This window comes from Zootoca vivipara, chromosome 1 (genome assembly GCF_963506605.1).
Source record: "Zootoca vivipara chromosome 1, rZooViv1.1, whole genome shotgun sequence".
Lineage (NCBI taxonomy): Eukaryota > Metazoa > Chordata > Lepidosauria > Squamata > Lacertidae > Zootoca > Zootoca vivipara.
In genome coordinates, this window is record NC_083276.1 from 55,832,514 (window position 1) to 55,854,675 (window position 22,162).

The window sequence follows — 22,162 nt, forward strand, 5'->3', positions numbered from 1 at the left end:
TAGAGATCATACAACTGAAATGGCTTAACTTTGCATTGTTAATTTTCCAGTGCTATCATCCTGGTCGTGGATGTGAAGAATCAGGGGATTGTCTATCTTCCCACCACTTTTAGGTGTTCTCTCCGTCCTCATGTAATGCATTTGCAATATTGGTTCACCCAATGCTTTTTTTCCTTTAAAAATGTTTAGGGGCACTCTCATTTTGACTCAAGAAAAACCCCATTTTATAGCTCAAATTGGGGGGGGGAATACAGTAAATGGACAAAAGTACAAAGAACATGCATTCCTCATATTGAAATACTACCCCTCAATGAGGCCAAACTTTCATATGTAAAACGCCACATACCTACATTCCACACTGCTTCACACATTAAACGCTCACTTCCGTCTGGGACTCAGGAAACACCGTGACAGGAAATGAGGCTGCCATCAGGGGTAGCAACAGAACTGACGATTCACTGTGCTAGAGAAGAAGCTAATTTTTTAAAAAATCATTTCTTCTCCTGTTAGATTCACAAATTGTTTAGGGGTACCGTGTTTCTCATATTTTAAGACATCCCTACAAAATAAAACATGGCAGGATTTTCAAGACCTGGCGAAATATAAGGCGTACCCCGAAAATAAGACATGCTGGTATGGCAGGGCACGCCATGCCAAGTCCCGACCCAGTGGGACCCAGCAAAGGTCTGAGAGGGCGGTTCCAGGAAGCGAGGAAGGAGCAGGCAGCGGCCGACAGCAAGAACCTTCCGAGAGGGAAAACGGGACGACATGCCCAGGCGAGAGACAGGAGGAGGAAGAGGGCAGCGGCGGCGGCAGCTGCAAGCAGGGACCCAGACAAGGAGGCAGCCGGGAGCGCAGCCGGAGCCGGAGGGCGAGGAGGAGCCTCTGGCGTGGGGAAGCTGGAGGGCGGGCAGACAGGCAGGCCGGGCAGCTGTGGCGGGGCAGAGGATACGCTGGTGGGAGCTGGGAAGGAGGAGGAAGCGGTGCGTGTTCCGGCTCCTCGTGTACTGCAGCGCGGCAGCTCCGCCCGGCCTGGCTCCTCCTTCCCTGGCGCGCGCTGAGCTCGCACTGTGCTGCTCTCCCGCCGTCTCTTCCAGCTCAGCCAGAGCCGAGACAAGGACATGGGGAAGGAGGAGGAAGAGGAGGCGGGGCCTCGGCACCCATGGCAGCCTCCTCCAGATGGGAGCAGCACTACATGGCGGGGAGCCCACCCTTTGCCGGCTCGAGCGCCAAGCCGGCGGCGGGCTGCTGCCTTTGCTGGTTCCCGCTCAGTCGGGGCTCGGCAAAGTGTGCACTTTGCCAAGCCCCAACGGAGCGGAAGCCGGCAAAGGCAGCAGCGCGCGCTTTGCCAAGCTCCAAGCCGGCGGCGGGACGCAGCAAGAGCTGCAGCGCGCACAGCTTGGAGCCCCAACCCGGCAGAACCGAGCAGCGTGCCCTGCTGAAGCACCAACAAAGTGCGCAGCAGCCAGTTCCGGGCGCCGAGCCGCAGCAGGAAGAGGAGGTAATTTTTTTAAAAATAAGACACCCCCGGAAATAAGCCACAGGCTTATTTTCTTGAGTAAAAATTAATATAAGACGTGTCTTATATTATGAGAAACATGGTATGCGTACCCCTGCGTCCCTACAGAAAAGCATTGGGTTCACCTGATTCTTCTCTGTGCTTACTAAACTTCTGTCAAATTAAACTGTATGAATAGTTAGCATTAGGGACGGATCTCAATGAATTCTCCCCACCCCCTTATTCAAGTGATGTGCAGTCCTTTATTAATAGAGCAAATTGGATGGACTAATTTTCATCCTAATTAGCCGACCAGCCTCAATCCCTAGATGTAAAAGAAAACTATTAGAAGCTGCAGCTAGATCTCGTCTGCCTCCATTATCATTATAGCCAGGCAATGGGCTTTGTAATTTATAACTAAAGTGCACTAAACTGGTGCTTAAAAGGCTGCAACAAGATGGAAAGTTGCTGGCACAGTTGGCTAGTGCAACTGTATGTGGATTGAGCAGCTGCAAATTCAAAACAGTTCTAAATCTAAATTGGAGGGGGGCTGGTGCAGGGGAGCATCAGGTGGCTGAGGTCCAAATTCTTTGCAGTGGGGAAGGAGCTGCAAATGCTCATTAAATGTGTGTGTGTGGACAAGGCCTGTGTTGTTCTGCCCTTTGCTTGAACCCCTGCTGGACAACCTGAGGAAGGATAAGAGAAGAGTAGAAGAAGAGTTTCGATTTGATATCCTGCTTTATCACTACCCGAAACAGTCTCAAAGCAGCTAACACTCTCCTTTCCCTTCTTCCCCCACAACAAACACTCTGTGAGGTGAGTGGGGCTGAGAGACTTCAGAGAAATGTGACTAGCCCAAGGTCACCCAGCAGCTGCATGTGGAAGAGCAGAGACGCGAACCAGGTTCACCAGATTACAAGTCTACCGCTCTTAACCACTACACCACACTGGCTCACAGGACTGTTTGCCAAACTTACCAGTAGGACCCCCCCCCCACACACACACTTCTGGAAATATATAGTGGAATATAGTGCAGGCTTAGCATTCATTTCAAAGTTATTTACAAATGGATATTTTTTTTCTGGAAGCAAATAACACGGAAATGAGAGCTAAATTTCCACTGTATTCTGGTATATTTCCGGAAGTGGCTTTTTCTAACATTGAGAAAGCAGCTGTGTGTCTGAATCCAACCCAAAGTATTTTCGTAGCAATTTAACAAACTCCACCCATGGTCAGATTGGACACTTAGGCTGTAAGTAGCCAAAGTTTTGAAAAACTTTAGCTTAAATGCTCTCTTACCCCACCCCACCCCACCCCACCCTGGTGCTTTATTAACCCCTGTTATGTATATGTGGAATACACTCCTATCCCTGCTCAGCCTCTCTTTGACCAGGCGAGAAATACTTCTTCCCCCTCCCCTGCCCTCCCTTTCAAGTTGTGTACTGTGTTCCTCTCAGGGGGTGCAGAGCATTCTGGCTCAGTGGGCCTCCCAGGGAATTGCTGGCCTTCTAAGCGAGGGAATCTGACCCCTTTTTGCTCTGAGACTTCCTGTCACCTTTGTCTGAAACAAAACCCAGCAAGCTCAAGTCCTTGAGTAAATGCTGGGATCTTGTATTGAATGGGGAATTCATTGCTTAGATCCAACTTCCATTTCTTTGCGGCTTCCAAGTCTCCCTTGCCAGCCGTTGGACACTTCTTCCGCATCCTAATGAAGGGTGCTCCATTGAGCTAAACTGTGGCGTACTGTGCTATCACTAGCAGCCCCCCCCCAATCGTGCCAACATCACTTTTTTCCAGGATAGGCCTGTGAAAGTGTTCTCTTGGTCCTTCTTCTCCTGTGCTTGACTCTTGCCCACTGCCATCACTCAGTCACACACAAGGTTTTCAGAAAGACAGCTCTTCAGGGCTTCCTTGTCTTTGCCGACTGACTCATGTGTTTAAAAGGGACACCCTCTCAGCCTCTGGCAGCGGGAGAAGTAGAAACAGCTGCTCTCTGTAGGGTATCGAACATGGTTGTTTGTTTATTTTAAAAAGAGAAATTAATCTTTACAGAGTCAGTGTTGTGGGACTACCGCTACGATGTTGCTGCATTGATAAAGAGGAGATGTTCATGTGATTACCTGAAATTACTGAGTGCCAATATTGAACATGCCTTCCTAATATTGGACAGAGGAAAATCTGTTTGTTTGTTTAAAAAAAAACAATAAATGAATAAGGCTGAAATCCTATACACACCTGGGAGCAAGCCCTATCGAAAGCAGTGGGGTTTACTTCTGAAAAGATGTATATAGGATTAGACTGCAAGACTTACCTGGATGTAAACCTCAATGGGACTCGCCTGAGCTGAAATGTATAGGATTGCGCTGTCAGGGATGCACAGTGTGTGGTAAGGAATAAATCACATACCAAATCTGTGAGAACTACTGGCATGCCCTGCCAAAGGCACTTTGAAATGTTCCAAAAATATATCGCCCTACTGGTCTACATTTTGCATACATTTCACACAGCTTCTCATTCCCACCTTATCAACCTTTTCATAATGCCACCGTTCATTATATCCTAGGGAAGTTATCAGACCGAATTCCCAAGCAATGCATCTAGAGGTGCGCTATCTGTAAACAGGATCGAGAAGTAGGGAGCATTAAGTGCAAATTCAATACACACCACCAACCTGCTGACATCAATGAAGTGGTGAGGGGTGCTTGCCTGGCTTTGGGAAGGAGGAGGGAAGACTCTAGGACCCTGTCAGAGCCCTCACAACTCCTTCCCAAAGCTGAACAAGCCTACCTGGGTCTGAGAAAGTACCCTCCTTGGCTGCACACCCAGTACCACTGCCCCACGCGCATTGCCCTAAATCCTCCTCTGTAGAGACTCATGTCTGAAACTCTGGAGACCCATTACTGACAATACTGAGCATAGGTGCCAGCTCCCTGGGGCCCTGGGAGCCCGAGCACCCCTGTGAAGGGGCCAGGAACCCACAAATTTTGGCGCCAGGGCCATGCACACTACATGGCACCCATGGCTCCGTGTATCCACAGTCACGGGGCACTCCTGATACTGAGCTAGATTGGCCAGTGGTCTGACATGACTCAGTACATATAGGACAACTTTCTATGTCCTGACTGCTGCCCTAAGACCAGTACCTCAAAGACCAAGCAACGTGTAGTGGAGGTCCTACTTAATCCCTTTCCTTTTGAGCTTCTCATCCAAGAGCTGAGAACAAGGATGCGTGGACTCTGAAAATGACAGCCAAGGTTGCTCCTGAATTCTTCTGAGTGAAATAAAATTTGATGACCTCTTGGCATTGCAAAATGCAGCATAAGGTATATTGCTTAATATATCACGTTGCAATCTGGGAGATGAATTTGTTGAAAAGGAAGGCAGGGCAGAATTACTGAAACTGTGGCAAATCATGCAGGCTGATGGAAATGTCATTAGGCAAACACTCTCTCTCTCTCTCTCTCTCTCTCTCTCTCTCTCTCTCTCTCTCTCTCTCTCTCTGTGTGTGTGTGTGTGTGTGTGTGTGTGTGTGTGTGTTGGCGGTCAGGAAAGTTAGGCTCCAATTCTGTATTTGGAATTGCAGAACAATGCAGAGGGAAAAACTCAAGTTTCACAGCTCTGCTACTGACTCACCATGTCACCTTGAATTAAGGCACATGGTGGCTTCCCTCCACATCTTTGCATTATTTCTATTGTTGCTGTGATTATTAATGAACTTCATCTGTAGGCTTAAATATTATTGGTAGGAAAAGGTGCATACTTGTAGCAATTCTGTTGATGCCGCAACCAAGGAACAGGATCTGGCTGTGGTTATTCAGATTATGCCCTGATTGGATTGTTGTAAGGGGTTCATGTCTTCAGAAGTGTCTGTTGCTTCCAAACAAAGCAGCCAAACTACAGTCTATCTAGTATGGGGTGTTTAAATAATGTCACCTCATGGTTATTTCAGCTAGGGATGTTGCTCCCCTTTCCTAATCACTCCCTCGACCCCAAATCCTTTACACTAACGACAAATGCATTCTGCAAATGTGGATCCTTGCACAACAAAAATGACACCATCTCAGAGGGCTGATTTGTTTCATACTTGTATTCCGCTTTCCCAACAGCAGATGTTGAGCTCAAAGCAGCTTACAATAACCACAAGAACATTAAAGCACACACACATTGCAGTCACTTATAATATCAAACACAATAGCATTTGAAGCAAACAACAACATCATCAAAACAGTGAATACAATTCAATAAAGACATAATAACTCATAGCATTGCCAGGATACTTCCTAATCACATGCAACCTTATTCCATAACAACAAAATATTGATTAGCTGTGATTGGGAGTGATTGGTAGGCTTGGGGAAAGCCTGATATTTGTAGATATACCAAAACAATTTCGGGGAAAGTGAGGCACCCCCCTCCCCAACAAAAACAACAAAACAGCCCAGTAATGTCTCAGCCAGGCTACTAAGGAATATCCCTATCCTGAGCTAAGTGGGGAAAGGACAGGATACAGATTTGGTTTATTGTAATTTTTTTATTATTTAAAGAAAATACCATCCTTTATTCAGCCCCACAATCTTCCTTTTAAGCAGCTATTTATTTTGGCGTTCCTTATGCGCTTACCATGGGATACCTTCTGGAACCTATTCACAATATTAATGATAGAAGCATAGAGCGAGAAGGTGAAGTTTGATGGGGACGTTTATAGTTTTCATTCAGCCCAGTCTTATATGCAAACCAGTTCAGTTCTATAATTAAATGGGTTAACCAAATAACCGGAAAGATTGTATCCAAAGACACAGATTTCCAAGGGATTCGAACAATGCTGATAAAGATCAAGTGGCTAGTTGTAAGCAACAGCCTCTAAATTGCCTCCGGATGAATACATCCCAGTGGCTGACCCAAGCATACTTTCACATGGTTACTGTCTCATTCACAGACGCATGGAACTGGAAGACATTGGGGTGGGTTCCACTTGGCTGGAAGGGCATGAAAAGATTTTCATCGCTGCTGGGATTACATCATTGCTTTATTCTGGTGATTCCTGGCTGTTGGGATAACTGCAGAAAAGGATGTTTTGCTCAAACCAGAACTCTAAATCCATGGATGAAAATATACCGTGAGGCTCGGTGATCACTACAAGATTCCCTTCCATGTTGTGTATGTGGCATGAGCAAGGAATACTGTACAAGTGTGTGTGAATACAGACATTCAAAAGTGTGGTGGAAGTGCCTCAAACACACATTTGCCACACGTGGAAGCATTTGTATTCCAGGCAGCCTTTCCCTGTGCTTGTCCTAGAGCAGGCATAGGCAAACTCGGCCCTCCAGATGTTTTGGGACTACAACTCCCATCATCTCTAGCTAACAGGACCAGTGGTCAGGGATGATGGGAATTGTAGTCCCAAAACATCTGGAGGGCCGAGTTTGCCTATGCCTGTTCTAGAGAGACAGACTATCCCGTAATTTCCTGTGATTGGAAATTCCTACCTAGATGTAAAGTATTTATCCTTTGCTGCAGTCACAGAGTGATCAGATCAACTTCCTCTGAGTCAAGAATCAATTATGTTTTAAAAGATCATATTAATACCTTGAAAATATCAGGTAGATTTAGAGCAGAGCGCCTGGTTCCATCAGACTGGGTGCCGAACCAAGGGGGCACCACAGACTCTCACAACTATGACATAGTGAATTGAGTAGAATGGGAGGCAAAAGGCGGGGGTGCCAAATTTTTGCCTTGCACAGCGCACCACTGAAATTTGAAAGACCAAAGTCTGCCCCTAAAAACATGAAAGGAATTTTATTTGGAATAGACACAGAACACTCTCTGTTTTTAGTCCAAGTCACCTTTTCCATGTGTTCACCCGTTCTATACATTCTGTACCATTTCTGCATTTCTCTGTGAATATTTATAAGAAAAAAACCTTGCATTAAAATTCATATACAAAAGCATGGTTTTAAACACACTTTCTCTCAAAATACACATTTGAAATTGTCTTATGATGTAATTTTTGAGCCGAGAGCAGTGCTGCAACATTTGGAGAAGTGTAAAATCCCACAGATAGCTACATTCCAATCCACATTCCAATCTGATAGGCTTGGTTCAGGTCAATTCACAGTGGACTTCAGAAAGATCAGATTCTTTATAGCCTCTTGTGGGCCATATTTCAGAGGTATAGGTGGCAAATGTCAATATCTGTGGTCATACTGGAGACAAAGAGTTATTATCTAGCTATGGGATATATTATGGATGAGATGTGGGTGGATGAGATTAACCTATGTATTATTTAGCAATGAATAATGGAGGGGAAAGAGACCAGAAAAAGAAAAGTAGGCTTTATTTATGCAGGGAAGTAATGGGCAAAGAACAGTCGGGATTTAGAAAGGATTAATAGGGGAATGTTCAGCAGAAGAAGAAAGTGGTTTTAAATAGGTAATCCAATTTTTCCGTAGCAAATTGAGTATAGAAGCTATTTCTAAATGGCAAATAATTCAAAGTTGAGGAATGTTGCCCATAAGTAATTGAGGAAGAAAGGAATGAAATTATTCTCTGGGTTATTAATAACCCAGAATATTTAACTTAAAAATTCAGATACTTTGTCTTCATTTATTCTAGACTGTCTTTGAGTTCTAGAAATACCCACAGAACATAAATATAACATAGAACATTAAATATAGTTCATTGTAAGAAAAAGAAACCAAGGAATATCTGTAGAAAAAGGCAGGGATGGTATTAAATCTCATCACACACTCGTGGACTTGTAGAGTTTTGAGACCCCCCACATTTTCTGCCTTGGCACTCCTCCATCAGTCAGGAAGAGGGCTGTGTGGACTGACCAAAACAACTCTTTTGGCCCAGTCCCTTACCCTTACCAGTTTCCCCTTGTGAGCACAAAATGTGCATGACATGGGGCCAGAGAGATACAGCTCAGTTCCACATGTCTTACCATGTTCTCTGTGAAGAGGGTTGGGAATTGCTGAGGACAATAGGGGTCTCCTAACAACTCCCAGCATCCTTAACAAACTACAGCTCCCAGAATTCTTTGGGAGAAGTTATGACTGTTAAGTGTTTACATAGCACGTTAAATGTATGGCGTGAATGTGGCCTGTGTAGCATCCTCTGCCAATCAGAGAGGACCATGGAGGTCTAGATGGATAAACGGTCACAATAGCCTAGGAAAAGGCACCTTCCTTATGTTCCTATGCCATGTAGTGAAAATAGAAAAATTGACATTGGCTAGAATGTTCTTCATTCACATTAATAATGCCTTCATTTGTACTTAATGGTGGTTCTATACAATGCTGCTGCCTGAACTTCACCTAATCGGGTTTACTTTTGTTGCCTTTTCATTCTCCTGCAGCACTGAAAACTTGTCTTTTCATCTGTATTAAGCAGGAAACTTCCTACCAGTGCTGAATATTCAGAAATAATGGTTAGGAAGGTCTTGTATAGTTAAAGGTTCTGCACCTGTAACACAGACATAGCATCACTTTTATTGGTTCCTGGGACTTATATGCTTTGTTGTTGTTTAGTCATTTAGTCATGTCTGACTCTTCATAACCCCATGGACCAGAGCACGCCAGGCACTCCTGTCTTCCACTGCCTTCCGCAGTTTGGTCAAACTCATGTTGGTAGCTTCAAGAACACTGTCCAACCATCTCGTCCTCTGTCGTCCCCTTCTCCTTGTGCCCTCCATCTTTCCCAACATCAGGGTCTTTTCCAGGGAGTTTTGTCTTCTCATGAGTTGGCCAAAGTATCAGGATCTGTCCTTCCAGTGAGCACTCAGGGTTGATTTCCTTAAGAATGGATGCTTATATGCTAGAAAGGATTAAAATAAGTCCCATTATTTTAATGTGGCAGTTAAGCATGCCCTCAGTATTTTTCCTTTGGAATTAATGGGACCTAAATGTGCTTAGTAGTGGTTGGATAGGACCATCCTTTTGGACAGGATCATTTCCATTCTTTTCTGAAAAATGATGGTACAGTTGTAATTCTTTTGTAGCATGGGATAAGATGTCAGCCATCCAGGCTACTCTTTCATTGTTGACAACCCAACACTTACAGTTTGGTGGTGCTTCTAAAGGGATTTGAGTGTGACTTCTCCCGTTTGGATCAGACCCCAGCAGAATATGGGCATTACAAGTGGAGATATGCACTGAATGTTCCACTATTCCATTTTCTCTCTGAAACCTCTTTCCAGCTAGAGCCACATAGGCAGCTGCAAAGGTTAAATTGGCCTTGAAGATGGGGGACACTCTTAAAAGGCATTTAAAAAATATATCTTATAAAGGATCCTATCCTTGGCTAAAACTCTATTGAATGCACAGTGGGATCTGAAGAGGGAGAAAAAATCAATCAGGTTCATGTACTCGACAGGCAATCATTCGAACAATGAAAGAAAACTTTGCTATAAAACACACAGGGTAGTAGCACTCATTTCAAAACCAGCTTCAGAGCTTTTCTTGCACAAAGCAGGAATGAGGCAGAAAAAGGATCAAGCTGCAGAGAAACTGCAGGAAATGCTCTAGAGAAGGAAGGGGCTTAAAATGGGTTACAAGACAGCATGTGTTGCCCCCATTTTACTGGGTGAAAAAGGTCCTGAATGCATTTGCTTTTTCATCAGGTAGAATGACAAGGCAGCCAATACGAACCTGCAAACTCTGCTGGTAGCAAAGTCATAAAGCATAGAGGGCTAGTCCAGGAACTTCTGGCATGTGGTGGCCTTTATGGCTGTTGCTAATAAACATATGAAATGGCTGGTATTTGCTGCCATTTGATGGTGATCCACCAACTGGGGCAGGTAACTTCAGTGGAGGGGCGGCCCTATGTAGCATTGTTACAAGTAGGATGGAGCCATTTGCTTACGGTGGTCCATGTAAGATGGTAGTTTCTCCTCCTGCTTTATACCCATTAACTAGTTACAGGTAGGTAGCCGTGTTGGTCTGAGTCAAAGCAAAATAAAAAAAATCCTTCAGTAGCACCTTAAAGACCAACTAAGTTTTTATTAAAAAATTTTTTTAAAAAAACTTAGTTGGTCTTTAAGGTGCTACTGAAGGAATTTTTTTATTTTACCCATTAACTAGTTTAACAATATCCCCCCATGTGTGCATTTGTCACACATGACAAGTGTGAATGTGGACTGCTGGCCCAAGAAAATGACGAAGAGACTGGCGAGGTCCTAAAAGACTTAACAAATTTAACATGGCACACTTTGCTGGACTAAGGCTTCTCTTCGTAGTAGTGAAATCTGATGCAGTTGCTATGATGTTCCCACCTCCTGGGAGCCATCCAAGGGTCCTTATATATACCATATATATCTTAGCCCACCTTCCAAATAAGGCAGTACAGTATGTGACAGCAAACTCTCAGGTGAGCAAAAGCTCTGGCTGTCAGAATGCAAAGAATAAATAATGTTGCAAGTCCATGGCATTAGTAAGTCGTGGCAGGGCTAGATGAGATTATATTTCTGATCATTTTCATTAGAGAATATTTTAGTCAACCAAGTAAGGCTGCTACAGCCCTGAGCCAACTGACGCCAATGACAAAATAACCGATAGCTTATATGGAAATACTATTAGTACCACAATTTGGTGATGTGATCATGCCCCCCTGGGCTGGGGCTACTGCATCCTTGGGAGCTAATATCCTTAAGTTAACAGTTTTAAGGCTGACACATTTTTCAGAATGTTCTTTTTCAAGCTGCTGCTAAGCTATTGCCTCTGCCACACACCTTACTCTCACTGTTCCAGATTACTCTCAACAGAGAAACGAGCTTGTCACTTTCAGGGGGCTTTTGAAATCAGACCAAGGGCCCAATAAAATTTGGCCTAGGAGCACATATTGCCTGCTCCTGGCCTAGAGGCTAAAAAAATAGAAAATAAAAATCCTATGAACAAGACACAAGGTATTTTTTTGGGGGGGGGATGTTGTACAATGATTGAATTAAATTGTGTTCCCAAAATAAGAAAAATGAAACACAAAGAGCACAAAAGGACACCCAGTGGTCACTTAGAGACTTTAGAAGACTCGGGAGAAAAGAGTTTTGTAGCATTCTGGTGGATTAAACTCCTCTTGGTCACAATACCTGACTGAGCATTTTAAAATTATACCTTTATACGTATCTTTTAAAAATGAGCTAAACATTTATTTTTTGCTCCTTGCTGGTTACCTTTTTTCTTCTCTTGATTTTGATATAGGAAAAGGGAAGAAAAAGAAGAATAAAGAGTCATGAATAAGCTTAGATATTACTGTTTCTTTAGATGGATGTATATTTATAATTTCCTAAAAAGCCAGTGAGTTATATGAACAGAGTTATATTCTAAAGGTTTATAAAATTGCTTTTACTTATTTGGGTTTTTTTCTCTCTGTTTCCTATAATAAGTAAAAATTGCTAAGAAGGATTTTGTTATACCATTGGACTTTGACCGAATCACATTATATATGTACTACTTAAAAATTAGAAGTCACTTTATCAAGGGCACAAAGGGAAAATCGCTTAATAATAGTGTAAGTTCTAGACACCCTTGATGCTAGTAAATGATGTCTGGCACTTCACTGAAAACTTTGGCTAGAACAGATAACATATTAAATAATAGTCTGGTTCACATGTCACAGTAAGCCAGAACATTCAACATGTTGGTTCCCAGAGAGGAACTTGCATCAATTTTGCTCCCTCCCAGGGCTTTTTACATCAGTATAACAGTTTTTCCAAAGTTTGTCCTATGGTTGCAGTCATGGTTAAGGAGAGTCCTCAACCATGGTTCTGGGTTGGGACAACACACTAAGCCAAAACCATGGCTTGGCTGTCACACCTCAGTGACTTAAAGAGCCTGGGAAGGAGCAAAATTTCTTTGATTTCCTTGGGAGCCAGTGGGATCACGCTAACCCATGGTCTTGCTTAGTGTGCCATGAGAACCTGGTCACAGATGAGTACAGAAAAACTGAGGGCCTACTGCTGCAAGTAATTGTATACTCATGCTTTAAGTCAAGTAACTAATCCGATTACTTAGGTGCTAGTATTTAAGATGAAAGATACACCAGGAATTTGGTAGATTGGAATGAAGCATGTGTTTTCTTTTTATAAAAAAGAATTATGTATAGCAGTCTCAATATTTTGATTTTTTTGTCTCTGTATCTCTTCTTTCTTAATATTTTTATTACATTCTAAGTAAAGAATCAACTTAACACAGCCCTGTTTTTGTAATAAAGTGGATTTTTTTGAAATATCTGAACTGTCAGTGGTGATGTGTAGGACTCCAGGTGCTCCTGCTCATGGTTTTGTGGAAGGAGATGACTTTAAATACGGGTCCCAGGTTTACTTCAAATGCAACGCAGGTTACACATTGAAAGGCAGCCGTGTTGCCGATTGTCAGCTAGATGGGAGCTGGTCAAAACATCATTCTGAATGTGGTAAGGATGCTTTACATTTTTTAAAAATCAAGTTTCAACCATTATTCCATTATTATTTTCCTTTACGGCTAATTAACAGCAAAGGCAACACACTATTTTGAGGTAGATGAATTAATAGTGTGACATTCATTTGCATGGTCCCTCTTAATAAGAGACTACCTGTTCAGAAGCCTCAATGTGCTTGTAGTGACTTCCAATTATTACAGCAAGTACGAGTGCCTGCTCCTGGCAGACTTTTGCCTGTGCTCCTAAAAATGTCTTGCTCCACTTGGCAACAGCTGCTCTTCCTTAAAGGAAGGACTTGCCCTTGGTACCAGGAAATCATTTTCATTTTTTGTATGTTGTGGCTGATGCTCTTCTCCTTCTCCGCTGAGGGCAAAATTGGTCTTTGCCAGAAAGAAAAATGAAAACTTTCCATCCAACTACTTCCTTGCTCTTTTCTGGCAAGGGATTCTGGGTAAGGGTAAGGGTATTGTGAGGTCTCTTCTTCAAGCTTGGGACAAGGCTTAAACTGGACTGAGTCACTGCCGCCACAGACAGCTGTACTCTGGATGCCAGAGCCAGAGGCCAAAAGAGACTTTTGTCCCTGTGGTACTTCTTTAAAAGCCTAACAAATATACCAGTCCAAATGTACAGATGTACAGCCCTTAATTGCTAACTTGGAATTTTGAAGTCAGAACTGGCATGCATTCCTTGGAAATGGCTGGAAAACAGCTGAAGTGCCATTTTGAATAGTTGGATACAAATCTGAGACCCACATCTGGCAGGCCATTGTCAAGATTCTTCCAATATTCCATTTAAGTTTCATGATGGAAAATGCATACATTTACCATATTGTGTGTAGGTGAATCCCTGTTTCTCCATGCTCAGCAGGATATGCCCTTATCCTCCCTCCTCTCCATCTCCCATTGCTTTTAAAGCACTTTCCTCCAAGGCTACCAGCAGTTATGTGGCACATCCCAAGTTGCAATTTACTTCTTAATTCTTTCCTTTCCAAATCTCTCTTTATGAGAAGCTCCAGCCTTTGACGATTCAGCAGTCGCTGAAGCTCTGGGGCTCTGGGCTTGAGTGCCAACCCAGAGAAATGAGAGCCCCACTGAGATAGTAATTGGGGAGCAGAGACAGGTGATAATGAATATGCCACATGCTAAGGCCAGAAAGAGCTCCAGTATATTCATGTGCATAAAAAAACAGGTTTCTTGATCATATGGAGAGCACTCCTATAAAAATGGATGGATTACTACCCAGTGTCAATTTTGCATGAGTTCATTCATAAGTCTGATCTGTTTCCACATTAATCTGCTGTTATTACAGCCAGTCAAGCAATGATAAATAAAATGGCAGTGTTGTTGCAAACTGTGCAATTTTGTGGATGAACTGTGGAAAAACAACTTCTATCCTTAGTTTTTGCCATTAGACTTTTGGTTTACCACTTGCTGGATGCAACTATGGAGTGCAATGGTCCAATGGAACAACCTTTGCCAACCTGGTGTCCTTGAAATGTTTGAACTACAACTCCCATCAGCCCCAACGCAGCTGTGCTGGCTGGGGCTGATGGGAGTTGAAGTCTGAAACATCTGGAGAGCACATCTAGCTTGGCTAAAGCTTGAAGTAATTCATTGCAATGCTCAATGAAATTAGATTTCATCAGATCAAACTGTCTATACCTGTAGTGTTATTTTGCAGTTGCAATTACTTCTTTAATGCTCATAAAAGGAAAGTTAATAATATGCACGGCAGTGTACAATAAGTGTATAAACTGTGGAATGATCTGATGGTCAGGGTTAATACTTTCTGCATGGAGAAATAACATTTGCTCCCTCACCGTTAGTCACAGAAGATAGAAACTGCTCTGATCCTGGTGCTCCACTCAATGGGTACAAGAAAATGATGGACGGTGCTGCTTTGATGAACGGCCGGTATGCAAAAATTGGAGCAGTCATTACATTCTTTTGCAATAACTCCTATATTCTCAGTGGCAATGAGCAAAGGACCTGCCAAGATAATGGAGAATGGTCAGGAAAACAGCCAATTTGCATTAAAGGTAATTTACAGTCCCTTCTGTGACAACTGAAAATTTGTTGTTTTTTACATTGGCTTAGTTTTATAGCTGAGACATATGAGATACAAGCTGCTTCCTGGCAAACAAGGATGGATTGGCGCCCATTGCAGAAGCAGACAATCTCTGCCAATCATCCTCCACTGCTCTCAGTGAATTTAGAATCTACTCCAGCAGATGTGTATTTCTAGGTTTTTTAAGTGCGCATATGCACAAGAAATGACAAAAACTCGTTTTCTGCAAAATGTTTGCACCAGAACCTAAAGATGGGGCACTTTTGGTTTGTACTTGATGGCTTTCAGTGGTCAGCCATGGGGGGCTGCAGGTAAGGAGGTTCCATGGCTCAGTTATCTTCTCATTCTCCGGTGACTCCACCAACATTTGCTTCCACTGACTGGTACAATTGTAGTGTCTTCCAGATCAACTTTGATCATTGTCTAGGCCAGGCATCCCCAAACTTCGGCCCTCCAGATGTTTTGGACTACAATTCCCATCTTCCCCGACCACTGGTCCTGTTAGCTAGGGATCATGGGAGTTGTAGGCCAAAACATCTGGAGGGCTGCAGTTTGGGGATGCCTGGTCTAGGCAACTGTTGACATTTACTGTATTTGTCTGCCTTCTGGCATTGACTCTTGTGCTGAAGTTTCACTTGCCTGCAAGACTTCCCTCCAGGCTCATGCCTCTTGCTTTCCACCCTGCCATCTCTTTATCAGTGTGATCTTCATTATATCTGCTTGGAAGGTAGTCTTATTTCAATCCCATTTATTTCAATGGGAACTGAATGTAACTAGGCTGCAATCCTCTATGCACTTACCAGGGAGTACGATCCATAGAGCTCAGTGGGATTTACTTCTCAGTAAGCATTCAGTGGATTTCACAATTAGTCTGGATCCAAATGTGTCATTTGGAATGCTACTCGCCCCAAAGTGGAAAGAAGCAGGAGTACCAGCAAAGGAAAAATGGAGACAAAAACTTACGGAATATGCAGAAATGGCAAAACTTACCAGAAGAATAAGAAATCAAAATAACAAACTTTTTATAAAAGAATGGAAATGGTTTATTGAATATTTACAGATAAGCTGCAAACAGATAAAAACACTGGCAGGATTATTGTAATAACCTGCAGTTTCATAAGAGTATATATTTAAAGCAGATAATTAAATGAGTAAATTAAATGAATTTCGATATGGAGAAGCTAATAAAAAAATAAATTTAAAGAACCGCAGAAAGAGGGGGAAGGAAGTCAAACTTTGAAATGTTAAATTGATTGTGAAATTGAAATGTATAAACTTGAAAAGTATAAAGAAAAACCAAATGTATCATTTCTAACATATAGTTATCTAAAGAAAGGGAGGTACCTCTGGCCCGCCCAATTGCTTTTGGACTACAGCTCCCATCATCCTTGACAATTTGCCATGCTGACTCTGGCTGATGGAAGTTGTAGTCAAGTAACATCTGGAGGGCCACCAGTTCCCCATCCCTGATCTAAAACTCAAGCTGGTTTATAGTATTTTAACATGAACATACATTTAAAATGCACAGCTAAACTTCTCTCTAAACATACTGTATTTTTTCCAAGTATAAGACTATGTTTTCCCCCAATTTTTTTAACTTTAAAATTGGGGGTCGTCTTATACACGGAATGTTTAAAATATTTATTTCTTAATTTTGGGCTCAAAAAATAGAGGTTGCCTTATACATGGGGGTGTCCAGGGCCGGCCCTACGGCCAGGCTGGGTGGCGCAGGGCACCAGGGTGCCTGCCCGCCCGCCGCGCTGGGAAACGGCCCTGGGGATGTCTTATAGATGGAAAAATACGGTAGCTGCTTTGAAAAGAAAATTCAGGTGCCGCTATTTTGTATACTGATTGCCTCTCATATTGAGGCATTGCTATTAAGGAAAAGGAAAGGATGGACAGATATATGAAACATAACGTTTGAGTTCTGAGCATGGAAAAGCATTGTGGAACATTGTATTTTTTTCCCCCTAGCTTGCAGAGAGCCAAAGATCTCTGACCTGGTGAGACAGAAAGTACTCCCAATGCAGGTTCAATCCAGGTGAGATCACAGTGTCATAACTACAGTGTTAATGAGCAATGTTGATACTTTCCCCCTATGTGTCCTAGCTTGTTTGGGCATTCTACCAAATGCTTTGCATGAACAACACTGATGTTCCAGAAATAATGGTTGCTAGTTGGATGGGGGTACACTGGGTATAGACATCCAAGACAACACATAGGTAGAGATAGTCACAGGTGTTGTATCAGTAAGCACTGTAACTAATAATACAGCAGGTGAGACATCCCAGGACTTTCCTATGGATTGCTGATAGATCTGTTGCAGCTTTGATAGTGAAACCTAAGAGATGAAATGGTGGGGAGGAAGGATCTTCTGAGATCCTACCTTTAATGATAAATTGACTGATTTATTTTAAAGGTAAGCTCTGGACCATCTCATAGCTTGAATGTCTGTCTCCACACCCTGCCAGTGGGGGCATGGCCATACATTTTGTGGCCCTGCCTCTTTTTCTGCACTTTTAGACTGAGCAGCCATTTTGGAGTCCATGGCACTTTCTCAAAATTCCAAATGTGCCCACTCACCCCAAAAAGTTGGTGATCCATTCTGGACACATTCGAAATAATTTTAGATCCACTTGCCACAAGTTAGGCATGATTTAAACCCACTGCACACCCTTCTCTGTGTTGGATTCTGAGCAATGAAATCTATTGGCTACAAGGACACAATTAATCACTTCGGTAGGGTTTAAGCATGTGCGCAGTTTATCTGAATTGTACCCATTAAACCAGGCGTGGGCAAACTTGGCTCTCCGGGTGTTTTGGGACTACAACTCCCATCATCCCTAGATAACAGGACCAGTGGTCAGGGATGATAGGAATTGTAGTCCCAAAACAGCTGGAGGGCCACGTTTGGCCATGCCTGCATTAAACATTTGCTTATATGTGCCATAAAACACTGTGATGGCAGGTTTTTGGGTGATATTCCTATGTTCTTTATGCATCGGAACAGAGAAACCCCTTTGCATCGGCTCTATTCGTCGACATTTAACAAGCAGAAGCTGGACGTATACCCAACCAAAAAACCATTACTACCATTTGGAGAACTACCTCCAGGGTTCCAGCATCTTCACACACAGCTTCAGTATGATTGCATTTCTCCTTTCTATCGTCGTTTGGGAAGCAGCCGGAGAACCTGTCTGAAAACAGGGAAGTGGAGCGGCAGAGCTCCTTCATGCATCCCAAGTAAGAAGCCTCTGAAACATATAATACCTTACAGAAAAACCAAGACAATAGCAGGAATAATAATAATTTCATCTCTCTTTTATGGCAGTCTGTGGAAAGGCAGAAAACACCACTGTTCCAAAAACATCCTCAACCAGATGGCCGTGGCAAGCAGCCATCTATAGGAGGCCCAATGGGGTGAAGGTTCCCAGTCACAGAAAAGGGGCCTGGATATTGATTTGCAGTGGGGCCCTTCTAAACGAGCGCACAGTCGTCGTGGCAGCCCACTGCGTCACCAATCTGGGGAAGGTCACTGTTCTCAAAGCAGCAGACATTAAAGTCGTTCTCGGCAAGTTCTACAGAGATGATGATAGAGACGAGAAGACCATACAGAACTTACGGGTAAGGCTTTGAGGCGCCATGACACTGTGCATGTCCAAACAGGTGCAAAGGCCTGCAGGAAGTGACTGCTGCACGTTCAGGGCTCCGTGTTGAAACAGAGAGACCATTTGGGGACTGAAAGTGTAAGTACAGTCGCGTCTTGGTTCTCGAACCTCTTGGTACCCGTATGTTTTGGCTCCCAAATGCTGAAAACCTGGAAGTAAGTGTTCCCGTGTCCAAACGTTTTTCGGAAGCCGAACATCCAGCGCAGCTTCCACTTGAGTGCAGGAAGCTCCTGTAGCCAATGGTTTTCGAACAGTTTCGGGAGTTGAGCAGACTTCCAGAATGGATTACGTTCGAGAACCAAGGTACGACTGTACTTACATGGCGGTAGATCCCACTAAATTTGCCCCCCCCCCATTGTTTTACGTACATGGCTATGATTAGCACGTCATTTGTATTTTTAAAATAATAATGTCTAAATCAAATTTACCAACGAAAGCTGTATGATTGTGTTCCATTGTGTTTGTGTGTATGTGTGTGTAATATAATATAATATAATATAATATAATATTATATTATATTATATTATAATATATTTCTATTATACTCTATACCAGAATCTTTCACAATGTGATTATATTTTAGTTTCCTCATTAAATGTTTGGCATCTTAGATGAGATTGCTTTTTTAAAAAGTGCCAGCTAATACCAGTGCTAATTAGAAAATATATTTAGTAAGGCAGGCATCCAGTATACCCTTGGCTGTGTGCATCATTTCATTTGCTGACTGCATTTTGGAGGGGGGGGAACTGAAAGCTTAAAGCTGAGCTCGTAAATTTGTTGTCCTGTTGTCCCTGGTCAACTCTGCTGGAAGGTTTATCTAGCTGCCATTTGAATCAAGTAGGTTTATCAACTTGAAGTATTATTAGATAACATCTCAGGCAATTTCCTAGCTAGCTATTTGTTATCATGAAACCCATTTGTAGGCAGAGGGCCTATACATTGCTATGATCACTCTACTTATTAGAATTGCCTGGTATTGCAAAATCCTCACCTTCATTTGCCAATGTTTTAAAGAAATTTACTAATTGGCATCAAGAATGTTTTAAAAAGTCTGAAGGCTCTACACATTCTCTTCTAGTGACCCAGACCAGACACTTGGGAATTCTGCACTGCAGAGTATTCCCTCTCCTGCCCCCTGGCCCTGGTCATTGCAGATGCAGAATTTTTGCACTTCCAGTACTGTGATACCTCCTTCCCCTGCCAGTCTCTGAGAAGCACTCCACAGGATGTTTGCAAAGGATGTTTGCCATCCAGCTGTGAAATGTATGCAAATATGTCCAGTGTAAATGACCTTGCTACAAAATACTGAGTTCTAGCTACAGAAATTACAGTTTAAATGAAAACATGTGGACCTTCCCCAAATTAATTTCCATTGGTGAATGAAGCATTGTTAGAACAATAGCCATTTGATTTTCTATTCAACAGTGTAATCTACCATAAGATCTTTCTAAATAATGACAATGAGTCACCAGGAGCAATGGGACCACCTTACAATGACTAGAGACACCTCAGAATTTCCCAGATGTATATATTATGTCCAAACACATTTTTGGGAAGTGGCTGGTGCTGCAACGTTTTTATCGTAATCATCTGTATGTTTTAACAGATCACACACAGTATTCTATTAATATTTCTATTTTTTTAATGACTGATTCCCCCCCTTTAAGCTCTTTCTATTTTAGCCTCCTTGAGTACCTTTCAGGGAAGAGGCCAGCCTAAAGAGAGCCAGTGTGGTGTAATGGTTAAGAGTGGTGGACCCATAATCTGGTGGACTCATAATTTGATTCCCTGCTCCTCCACATGCAGCTGCTGGGTGACCTTGGGCTAGTCACACTTCTTTGAAGTCTCTCAGCCCCACTCACCTCACAGAGTGTTTGTTGTGGGAGAGGAAGGGAAAGGAGATTGTTAGCCGCTTTGAGACTCCTTCGGGTAGTGATAAAGTGGGATATCAAATCCAAACTCTTCAATAATAATAATAATAATAATAATAATAATAATTTCAAGTAAATGGTGAACTGAAAATGAAGCTGTTACAATTTGTTGACTATTTCTGGGTTCTTTCCTAGATTTCAGCCATCATAGTTCACCCTAACTATGACCCTATCTTGCTCGACTCTGACATTGCTCTCATTAAACTCCTGGACAAAGGGAAAATCAGCAGCCGTGTCCAACCCATATGCCTGGCATCTATACGCGATATCGATCCACCCGCAGATGACTTGCAGATAATGATCACTGGCTGGAAGATCTTGACAGATGTTGCCAATCCGAGCTACAAGAACGACACCCTCCGCATGGGGTCTGTTCAGATGGTAGACTCCCTGCTGTGTGAGCAGCAGTATGAGGACAACGGCATCCAGGTCAGCGTGACCGAGAGCATGTTTTGCGCCAAGCAGCACCCCACCGCCTTTTCCAACATCTGCCCTGCTGAGACTGGAGGCATAGCAGCTATAGCTTTGCCAGGAAAATCATCTCCCGAGTTAACCTGGCATCTCATAGGATTAGTGAGCTGGGGCTACGATAAAACATGCAGCCTAGAACTCTATGCCGGCTACACCCGAGCCATCCCTTTCAAAGACTGGATTGAGAAGAACATGAAATGAAACACTCCCCCCCCCCACCCTCCCCTCCAGTGTTGTTTTTTTAAAAAAATGTTAAATATATTCATTTCTCTCACAGTCTCTGATACTTTAGATTTGTCACCCCATTGATGGAACACCTGTAGAAGAAAGGTGAAGCAGGGGTCTCAGCAATTTGATACAGTCTAGCTATCAAGCCAGGCCACTTCATCTGTTCCAGAGGCTCTGCACACAGCAGATGGGTTGGCATGTCTCAGCTGCCCCCTTTTCTCCTGGTGGGAGTAGGGTGTGCATGGATGGTGGGTTGTTGTACCAAAAACACGATGACCAGAAGTAGCGGTCTTCAATCTATATTTAACGATCACCTGAATGAAACCATTAGAATTATTTTCATCCGAGTCTGAGACAGGGAGGAGGCTGGAAAGAGATAATTAGGAAGTTGGATTAATTTGTTATGGTCACTAGAAGCTATCTATATTGCCGTACTCTATGTTGTATTCTTTGCCCTCCTGAGTACATTACACATTCAAATAAACAAAGGTTTCTTTTAAACCTGAAAGCTAACACTTTACCATTTATTCCTCCGAGTCTGATCTATCAAAAATAGTTTTTCTCTCTTTGGACAGGTAGAACCAGAAAAATGTAGACCACTGAATCCTATCATTTTTCAAACCTTCTGTCTTGATGGATCCCCTTCCTCGCTGACTTGTTTAATGTGTCTGCAGCTGAACACCTACAGACAGAAGAGGATTCCGGCACAAGTTCCAGGACCCCCAGTCAGTTCACGAGGAGGATTGGCCATTGTCCCACAAACACGGAGACTGATCCCTTGAGCACACTTTGAGGTTGCACAATGCAGGGGAGGTCACGAGGGGGTTGGCAAAGTACCGTATCTTTCAGGCAAGTTTCCCTGGTGATGCTAATGTTCTCAGCAGTGA

General features: G+C 43.0%; 1 protein-coding gene across 2 annotated transcripts in view; it reads left to right on the top strand.

Moving 5' to 3' along the window:
- The window catches only part of PAMR1 (peptidase domain containing associated with muscle regeneration 1), a 48,368-nt gene extending 26,551 nt beyond the window's left edge, over positions 1-21,817 (top strand). For both annotated transcript variants that reach the window (XM_035121024.2, XM_035121103.2), the window contains exons 7-12: positions 12,734-12,904; positions 14,736-14,948; positions 16,952-17,018; positions 17,988-18,220; positions 18,309-18,601; positions 20,712-21,817. In XM_035121024.2, coding sequence (XP_034976915.2) covers positions 12,734-12,904; positions 14,736-14,948; positions 16,952-17,018; positions 17,988-18,220; positions 18,309-18,601; positions 20,712-21,248 — 1,514 coding nt within the window. In that variant the 3' untranslated portion in view covers positions 21,249-21,817. The remainder of the gene's footprint in view (positions 1-12,733; positions 12,905-14,735; positions 14,949-16,951; positions 17,019-17,987; positions 18,221-18,308; positions 18,602-20,711) is intronic.
- The last annotated feature ends 345 nt before the right edge of the window (positions 21,818-22,162 follow it).